Consider the following 10,312-nt stretch of genomic DNA (forward strand, 5'->3'; position numbering starts at 1 on the left):
CACATATCAAGCTGATCACAAAGACCTTTTGGGCTTTCAAATTAACATTCTTCAGGTCTAAACTTGAAGTACCATATTTATCACTTAAACCATCGATTTATTCTCACAAGAAGAAATACATAAATATTTTTTGTCATATTTTTTTATAAAACTGGAAGTAGGCTATTGCCCAAGACCGTTTGAGCAGTAGTGACCCCAATACACTCCATAGTCCAATAATATAACCAAGACTCATTCCAAGGTACAAATCAAAATTATCTTCATCATCATGAGATTTGTGTCCTCCATTGTGAATAGCATGCTCATCACCTTCACAAGTATTAATGACTGGTTTTCCACAGAGCTTGGGATTTCCATAGTAACTTGATTCATTGAATGAGTCAAGTTGGGTCCCAATTGGGATTCTTCCTGATAGTTGATTGTAGGATAAGTTGAGATGATTCAATCCATTTAAATTCACAATACTATGTGGAATTTCACCTGAGAAATAGTTCATCGAGAGATCCAAACATTCTAAACTTTGCATAAAACCAATATTTATTGGGATTGGTCCGATGAATTTGTTTCTAGATAAATTTAAACTGATCAACCCAACCAAGCTCGTTAATTCAATTGGAACTTCTCCATTGAGATTGTTACAAGAAAAGCCTATTGTCTTCACAGGAGAGAGTACTATATTTGTGTACTCGCATTCTATTCCTTTCACATCAATCGTTAATGAATATGGCAAAGTTATTTCTAAGGAAATTGGCACATGCTTATTAAAAATAGAATGATCCGTAAATGGAAAGCGAAAACCATCTAGGTGAATCCAAGGTTCAAGCCTCTTATTTTTTATGGTCATTGCATCAAGAAGCTTCAATGATTTTAGCAATGGTCCTGAAAGAAAATTATATGCAAGATCCAAAATCTGAAGTCCTTTCAGTTTGAACAGCTCGAATGGAATTGATCCATGAAAGCTATTTGATCGTAAGCACAAGATCTTTAGGGATGATAATCTTTTTCCAATCCATATTGGTATGTTTCCTGTAAGCTTATTTTGTCCCAAATCAAGAGTGATAAGCTTGCTGCAATTTTTTAAAAATGGTATTTCCCCTTGAAAATTATTGCTGCTCAAGTGCAATGACAGTAACATTGATAGGTTTCCTATCCATTGTGGTATTGAACCCCAAAGGTTATTATTTGAAAGACTGATAAAATTTATCTCCATAAAGCTTGAAGTCTTACCCATGCATTTTGGGATCTCTCCTGACAAATTATTTTGTGACAGGTCAAGCATAATCATTTGAGACATATGGCAGATTGAATCAGGTATTTCACCAATGAGATTATTATTAGAAAGGTCAAGCACAATCAAAGAACTCATATTTCTATTTAGATACAATTCAATCCCTTTAGATAACTTATTATTAGAGAAAAATGCATAATATAGGAAACCCGTGATAACAGGAAGATGCCCTTCAAATTGGTTTGACCTTAGATCAAATACCTCTACACATTGTGAAATATTCATTGGCTTGTCAAGCTCACCTCTAATAGCATTATGAGATATATTTAAATATTGATAAAACGAAGGTTGTTTCCAGAACCAACTTGGAATGATATCAGAAATTCCACAATTAGAAAGGTCTAATACCATGATGGATATCTGAGTTTTAAGCCATTGTGGGAAATGAGGCCCTATCATACATGACCTTAGGGAAATGATAAGAAGTTGAAATGGGGGAATCGAGTTGAAGTTAATCATGTTAAAATCCAATTGGTTATATGAAAGATCTAAAACTACCAATTGTGATAAATTTACAAAATTAACTTCTGAGAGACTACCTTGCAATTGGTTGGCGCCAAGAAATAAATGTCTCAATTGTATGAGTTGACCAATGCTTTGTGGAATAGGTCCACTAAGTTGATTATCGTAAAGATCAAGAGAGTTTAAATTACTCATATTCCCTATCCATTGTGGTATGCTCCCATTTATATGATTATTTGATAGACTTAACACCATCAATCTGTTAAACGCCCCCATAATATTACTATGGATCATACCTTGTAGTTGGCAACCATCTAGGTAGAGTATAGAAAGATTAGTCATATTAGCTAATCAAGAAGGGATTGTAGATTTTTTAAACTGATTATAAGAAACATCAAATAAGTTAATGTTTGAGGAAAAATTATAATATGGAAGTGAATTTGGAAGACTTTGTAAGCTACAGTTTGACAATATCAATGTAGAGAGAGTAGGAAGCATCCTAATCTCATGTAACCAATTAGTAGCAAGTGTTAAATTGACCTTGGACATATCAAGATATTTCAATGATAATAGATGCGACATCCATGATAGGCTAGAAGATAAAAGATTATTTCCTTCAAAATGAAGGACTTCAAGATTTGTCAAGTTTCCAATATGAGGTGGAATTACTCCAATGAACCCTGAATAAGAGAGATCGAGATGGCGCAAATTAGTAAGAGAATCAATAATTTGAGGGATGCTTGTGTGATTGAAGAAAATATCAGTTAGTATTAAAGTTTCTAAGTATTGTAAGCGAAAGAGTGATGGAATCAAAGATGTGGCAAATAAAGAACATCCCTCAAAAATGTTGAAACAAAGGGCCCAAGAGAAATCGAGCAATATAACATGGTCGGTTGTGTTGTTGCTACCCACACCCTGCCATAGACAACAATCATTACATGTATTCCATCTTGAGAGAAGGAGGTGATCAGGATCATTGAGACTTTTCTTAAAGGTGATGAGGGCTTCTCTTTCCTCAATGATACAATGCCTTTTTTTCTTGCCGATAATTAAGCTATCTTCGCTTCCCACACTCATGTAGTTGAACAACAGAGAAAGCTGTAGTGGTAGAAGAAGCTTAACTCTCACCATCATTATTTGTTTATTTTGTGGCTCTCATCTCTAGCCCTACTTATATCCATTCTTTTTAATTTAATCATCTATAGGATTTACTGAAAATTAGTTTAATTAATTGTTACATAAATATGATGACTTGATAATCTATTTAATTTATTTATCCATTTAAGCTGGCATAACTCCAAATTTTTAGTGATTATTAAGCTATTTGATAAATTCTAGGAATTAACTTGAAAATAAATCTTTTTCATTGATAAATTTATTAATAATTATATATGGATTTAAATATCCCTCTTTTCCATACAATTCAACAAAATAAATGAATGTAGCCCAATAAATTTCTAGTATGATTGGGACATTGATGTAATAAAAGAAAAAAAAAATGAAGAGAGAGAAAAGAAAATAAACAAAACATGATATGTGATTACTTTTATTATTATTATTATTATTATTGGGGCATTTAGACCATTTAAGGTAAATTCACACTCACAATGCATACAAAAAAAGTCGAACACAAGACCATTTAGTTGGAAGCATAAGCTCTCAACCAACAGGCCAAGATGATTACTTTTATTTTAATTATGCTGCCTTTTGTAATTGTAATTTTCAATTTAATTATATTTGAATTCAAATTTAATAAACAGAAAGATTAACTGTAATAATCAATGGACTCCCGGAGTCGAGATGCATTAAAAAAGTCCAAGTTATTCCCCACTAGACTTACTAGATTGCTTCCAATGAAATCTAATACTTTCGACAATTTGTCAATGATTTTTCTTTAATTTTTATTACAAATTTTATCGAGCTTTAATTATTAATATACATTGAATATGTTTTTTAGCTTGTAATCTTGTGCGATTAGCAAACATATTAAAACAAGAGAAGCAAATGGTTAAATTATTCTTTTTTAGTTAGTGCTAAAATTGTAATTATTTTTTTTTTCTTTTTAAATGGTTTATTTGATGTGATTTTCATATATCATCCAATCATGATTTTAGGATTTAATATGAGCCATCTGAAATTAATTTTCTATAGGATTAATTGAAAATTTATTTTAATTGGTTGTAGCAAAAATATGATGATTCAATAATTTATTTAATTTGTTTATTTATTTAATTTGTTTATTCATTTAAATTAGACATTAATTATTGAGAAATTAGAGTGAGAAAGTCTTGGATTTCTGAAGGTTGTTTTCAAATTTGTTTTGTTTCACGGCCGTTGGCGGGTTTCTCGTCAAAGATGGCGGATCTTACTCCGGCCATCTCCAGCGACCGGAATGCTCCTCCGTGGACTGGGTTGTCACCGGCGACGAATGTCAAAGCTTTCGCAGAGAAGTCAACTGGACTGGTGATCCGGGAGCCGAATCTAGATAAATTATCAGTTTTATCTCCTGTTATGGGAAAAGGAAACAAATTATGGTTGAGGAAGTGGCGCAATCTCCTTATCTTGGATTGGGTTCTTCATCATCCAGAAGGAAACTATTTGTGAACAGATTTGCTAATCTGAAATCTGTCTCAATGAATGAAGCTGATAGATAGTCTAATATAATTCAAGGCTGCAAATCAGGTGTTTCTGAAAAACCTGTAGATGATGGAAGCATTTCTAATACTACTTATGTAGACAAATCCAATTTCTTGGCTTTAGAGCAAGAAAATTTTAATCCCTGGAAAAAACGTCCTTATATCAAAGTTAATCTCCTTGCAGATAGTCATTTCCTGACGGAAGATGGATCAGCAATCAAGCTTTATGAACAAAATGTGAGAGGCAATTCTGAAAAACTGCAATTCTCCTTAGTTGTCAAGGTGTTTGGGAGACGTTTACCAATTCAGTTGGTAGCAACTGAACTAAGACGTCAATGGACGAAGTTTGGCAAGTTCCACTTAACCAGTCTGGGTTCGGACTGGGTGTTATGCTCTTTCTTCTCAAAGGATGCAATGGAGAATATCCTTTCGGGAGGACCTTGGTTTCTCAATGGCCACTTAATTGGGCTAGATAAATGGAATTCTGATTTTAATCCTAACTCTCTTAAGGGGCTATCTTCTCCTATATGGATTAGAATGCCTAATCTACCGCTATTTTACTGGGACGAAGTTAATGTCTCTAGGATTGCTTCTTCAATCGGAGAACCCATGTTAATAGATGGAGATATGTTCCAATGGGGGAGAAGAGAATTTGCAAGGATTTGTGTCCGAATACAACTTGATCAGCAGCTTTCTTTGGTGTTTGGGTGGAAGGTGTTAATGGATGATTTTTTCATCGAGTGGAGTATGAAAAAATTTTTGTATTCTGTGAAAGCTATGGTCACATTGGCCACTTGGAAGATTCATGTAAGGCTGCTGTGAAGACCTCTAAACCGTTGGAGAAACCCAACCAAAAGGCATGTTATGACTCTGCTCTGAATAAAGATTCAAGTATTATTTCAGAAGACAAATCCTGGCACTTGGTTAACTACAGGAGATTCAAGAAAAAGAAAGTGAAATATCAGAGAATGATATTCATTCCCAAGGTTGGTGTTCAACCTATTGCTGATAAGAAGGATGATCCTAAATCTGTCTTGGATAAAGATAGAAGTCCTTCTAATAATGGGACCAGTGAGAAATCTATGGGTATTAAAGATGTGGAAAAGAAGACATGTGAGAATTCTAAAGAAATGGAAGTGGCTGACAAACCTATTAGAATCCGCTATGCTGGGGAGAATGCTGTAGATTCTATTAACTTGGATGTTGATACCAGTTCTCAGGCCAGAGAAATGTTGGAAACAAGAGAGCCCTTGGGGAATATTGATGAAGATTCTATCCAGTTAATTCAAATACCTTCAGGAAATAAATTTGAAATTCTAAACTCTATAAGTGAAGATTCTTCCAAACTGGATGTTCAGGGAATTTCTAAGATTGATGCTGTGGAAGAAGGTGAATAGTGGAATGTTTGGAAGAAGGTCAGGCCATTATCAAAGTTGAAGCAGCTCCAGAAATGAAGACCAGTGACAACAATGAAGGAAAATTTTCTGCTCTCAATCATGGAAAGGTTTATGTCCAGAAAACTAAATTGGCTAAAGAACTAAGATATCTTGGTCCTTTAAGTACAGCTTCAAGATTAGAGAAGAACAATTCAAGCAAAAGAAGGGGTGGAGGCTCTTCCCCATTCTTACCAAAATGAGTTCCATTAGTTTTTAGAATTGTAGGGGGGCAAATAAGAAGGATGCCTCCCTATATTTGAAAGAATTCATCAAAGATTGGGATGTATTCTTTGTTGGTATTATTGAAACTAAAATTTCTTCTCTTTCTAGAGAAGAATTTGAAAGAATTTTTGGAGACAAATGGGATTTTTTTTTGCAGCCATCTAGAGGTAGTTCTAGTGGTATTTTACTTATTTGGAAAGCTAATGTTGTTTCTTTTTCTTTGATCCAAGCTTCAGAATAGTGTGTTTTGGGGGAGCTAAAGATTCCCAATAAGGGAAATTGGTTGATAGCTATAATTTATGGAAGTAGGGAGATGCAGGGAAGAAGGGATTTATGGGAATTTCTGGACAGAAATTTGAAGCAAGACAGTCCTACCATTGTAGGTGGTGACTTTAATTGCATTCTTTCCCAGGATGATAAGAAAGGAGGAAAGAATTTTTCTTTTAAAACAGGTCCTTTTGAAATGAAGGCATGTATGATTAGAAATGATCTTCATGATGTGGGCTACATTGGCTCTAGATTTACTTGGTGTAACAACAAAAGTAGAAGTGCAAGGATCTTGGAAAGACTTGACAGGTGTTTGCTTAACTCAATTGCCTTGAACTAGATCAATCAACCAATTGTTAGACATTTGAGTAGGATAGCATCAGATCATTGTCCTATTGTTTTAAAAATGTTTGATCCGATTATCCAGAAAACCAAATTACAAAGGTTTGAAGATGTTTGGTTATCCTATTCAGCTGCAACTTCTATTATTAAATTCTCTTGGGCTAAACCTGTGAAGGGAAATGATATGGAAGCTCTTAATAAAAAGTTCTCAAGGGTTCTTAAAACCTTGTTCTTTTGGAGCAAGGCAAAACACCAAAGACTAGAAGATGTGAAATCTGGTTTAAAGGCGGAAATTGATGAAATCCAACAGCAAGAGGACCGTGACCTGCAGCTTTCTTATGAAAGAAATCGGTTTTTAAGAACCAAAATCAGTGAGTATAACTGTACACTTGCTCGGTTAAATACTTGGTGGAGACAAAGGGCTAAAGCAAAATGGATGAAGGATGGGGATTCAAATTATAAATTCTTTTATGCATTTGCTAATGGGAGAAGGAATAATAATCATATTAAATAGTTGAAAATGTTGAAGGGGAGCTAATCGAAGATCCTGAAAGCATTAGAAGCTGCTTCTATGATTTCTTCTGCAAAAATGGGATCAAAGAGCTTGTCTTTTGGACAATTGGCCACCAAATGTGAATTTGCTTAATTAAGATAGCTGCAGATTTCTGGAATCTGCCTTATATTTTGCTAAAATTGAGAAGGTCATTCAAGATCTTGGCAACAACATTGCTCCTGGATTGGATGAAATCACCTATTCCTTTATTAAAGCTTACTTGAGTATCATTGGGAAGGACGTTTGGAAAGCCATTTTTTTATTCTTTAGCTCAGGTTCTATGTCTCCAAAGTGGAAAGAAACAATGGTGGTGCTTATCCCAAAAGTAAGCAATCCTTTATATCCTTATAACTTTAGACCTATAAGCCTTTGTATGTCTATTTATAAAAGTGTAGCAAAAGTGTTAGTAAATAGAATGATGAAGGTTATTCACAACCTTGTTTCGGAGGAACAAGTTGCTTTTATCAAAGGTAGGTCTTTATCTGATCATGTTCTTATTGCTCAAGAACTATTCCATAAATTCAGACTTTCTAGTTCAAAAAGAGGTTTGATGGCAATCAAATTAGATATGGAGCAAGCTTAAGATAGTATGGCATGGAAAACTCTTAAGCAAGTTTTGAACTATTTTGGTTTTCCAATAGGCTACTCCAATCTTGTTATGGAATGTATCACTAATCCTAATTTCATTATTCATGTTATGGAGTTGGGTTGGAAGGAATTAAAGGGAAAAGTGGCTTTAAACAAGGGTGTCCTTTATCACCCTATTTATTCATTCTTTGCTCTCAGCTACTTACCAATGCTTTCTCGTATGAAGGAAATAGTTTGGAATTAAAAATTGCTCCCACGGCTCCTAGGATTTCTCACCTATTATTTGCAGACGACAATTTGGTGTTCTCTTTGGCCAAGAGGGAGAATTAATTGAAAATCAGGAAAATTACCTTTGATTATTGTAAATGGACGGTCAAAAAGGTTAATTTCTCTAAATATGCTATTATTTTCAGTAATAATATGGCGAGGAGGAGGGAATTATCTAATCTTATGGGATTTATGGAGGTCAAAGAATTCAATTACTTGGGCATTAAAATGACTTTAAGGAGACTTGTTATAGCTGATTTTTCTGTCATTTTGGAAAAAGCTGCAGCAAAGTTGGATATATGGGGGAATAAGCTCATCTCTATGCCAGGAAGAGTGGTTCTTATAAAAACAGTGTTTCAAGCTCTTCATGTCTTCTACTCTTCTTTATCCATGGTACCTTTGAGTATTCTGAAGAAAGTGGACAGATTAAGCAGAGATTTTCTATGGAGTAAAAACGGTGGAAGTAATGGGATTCATTATATAGCTTGGAATGATGTTTGCATTCCAGAAAACCAAGGAGAACTGGGTATCCTAGCAGCTACAGATTCAGTTGAACCACTCAAAGCAAAGCTTGCCTGGAACTTCTTAAAGAAGCCTCATTCTTTATTGAACAAGTCCTTATCCATTAAGTATGGAAGAAAGGTCTGGGATGTGGAAAGAAGACCAAATTCATCGCCATCTTGGAGATTAATTTTCAGTGGAGCTAAAATGCTAAGACACATTGTGAAATGGTGTATTAAAGATGGATCTTCTATTAATATCATGAAAGATAATTGGATTATGGATAGAAACTTGGAGAGGTGGCCAACATTCATTACAATAGGAGATGACAACTTGCCTAACCTTTATGAATTTATTTCAGAAGGAGAGTGGATTACTGACAAATTAAAATGTTTCTTTGGAGAGGAGCTAGTGATGGTGATTTGCAATATTAAAATTGATCTAGACAGAGATGAAGACGAGTTGGAATTGCTGAAAAACTTCTCCGAGAAGACAATTTCTGCTATGGCTAGAGAAAGGAAGTTAATTCTGGAAGATAATAATCTATCTTTTATTCAGCATTGGAAGGATATTAAAAAGCTTAAACTAAATCCCAGGATTGCATTTATTTGGTGGAGGATGTTGAAGAATGCAATTCCCTCTTGTGATTTTTTAATGCATAGAAGATTATTGAATAATAATCTTTGTCCTAGAGGCTGCGATATGATTGAAGATGGTGAGCATGTGGCGGTGAGTTGTTTGAAATTGATTCAAATTATCCAATTGGCTAATAGATGGGGATTCTCTTTACCGGTTTTCAACTGTCTACAAGATTGTCTTCTTTTCTTTAATAAGATTGAGAAGAATAATTGTTTCATTGCAAAAATTTATTGTTCTTTGGTTTTCAACTCTTGGAGGAGTAGGAACAAACTTATCATGAAGGTTGTGAAATGGGAGCTGAGTTTATTTTGTCAAATGCCATTACTCATACAGCCGTTTCATCTAATGATCCATACACGGACCACTGGGGTGCTAACCAGCTTCTTAAGCTGAATTCTTCCTTTTGGCATCCCCCTCTACCCGGTTGGATTAAGGTGAATATTGATGCCTCTCTTCTTCCTTCTAACAAAGCAGGAATAGGAGGAATATTCAGAGATAACAAAGGAAGAATGCTTATATCCTTTAGATTCTTAGTGATTCATTGGGACATTGGTTTTCTGGAATTATTGGCCTTCCGCTTGTTGAGAGATGTTATGAAAGAAGAGATGATGGATGCTAGAGGTCTTATTATAGAGAGCGACAGTTCTAATGTCATTAGCTATCTACATAGATCAATTGCTAAAAAAGGATTGGTTATGTCTTCAGATGAAGATTTTGATTTTCTTAAAAGGTTTGAGGTAACTCTTTTTCAGTCTGTTAGTAGAGATTGTAATAAGTTAGCTCATTGGTGTGTTAACTTTGCTTTGAGAGGTAATTTTTATTGGGATGTTCAAGAAGTAAATAAGGTTCCTCCTTTTTATTCTTTGTTAAAGGAGGAAAGTGATAGGTTTACTATCACTTAAGTGTTTTGTACCTTGTTTCTTTTTATTTTTATATTATTGATATTGCATTTTCTCAAAAAAAAAAAATTGTAATCATTAAATTATTTGAGTACTTATAGAAATTAAGTTGAAAAATAATTCTTTAAGAGCAATAAATTTATTATTAATTAAATATGAACTTGAAAATCATTCCTTTCCATCCAATTAAAAAAAAAAAATAAATGAAATTC

General features: G+C 34.1%; 2 protein-coding genes across 2 annotated transcripts in view; one reads left to right on the forward strand and one right to left on the reverse strand.

The window, feature by feature from the left end:
• Nucleotides 1–1,135, reverse strand: part of LOC110110912 (receptor-like protein EIX2) — a 24,270-nt gene extending 23,135 nt beyond the window's left edge. The window contains exon 1 of the mRNA XM_028699652.1: nt 203–1,135. Within this exon, the coding sequence (XP_028555485.1) occupies nt 203–1,135 (933 nt within the window). The remainder of the gene's footprint in view (nt 1–202) is intronic.
• Nucleotides 1,136–8,214: 7,079 nt separating this feature from the next.
• Nucleotides 8,215–10,312, forward strand: part of LOC110110911 — a 7,964-nt gene continuing 5,866 nt past the window's right edge. Inside the window, exons 1-2 of the mRNA XM_028699653.1 lie at nt 8,215–9,291; nt 9,465–9,938. Of these exons, the coding sequence (XP_028555486.1) occupies nt 8,215–9,291; nt 9,465–9,938 (1,551 nt within the window). The remainder of the gene's footprint in view (nt 9,292–9,464; nt 9,939–10,312) is intronic.

The sequence above is a fragment of the Dendrobium catenatum genome, unplaced genomic scaffold (assembly GCF_001605985.2).
Source record: "Dendrobium catenatum unplaced genomic scaffold, ASM160598v2 fragScaff_scaffold_1351, whole genome shotgun sequence".
NCBI lineage: Eukaryota > Viridiplantae > Streptophyta > Magnoliopsida > Asparagales > Orchidaceae > Dendrobium > Dendrobium catenatum.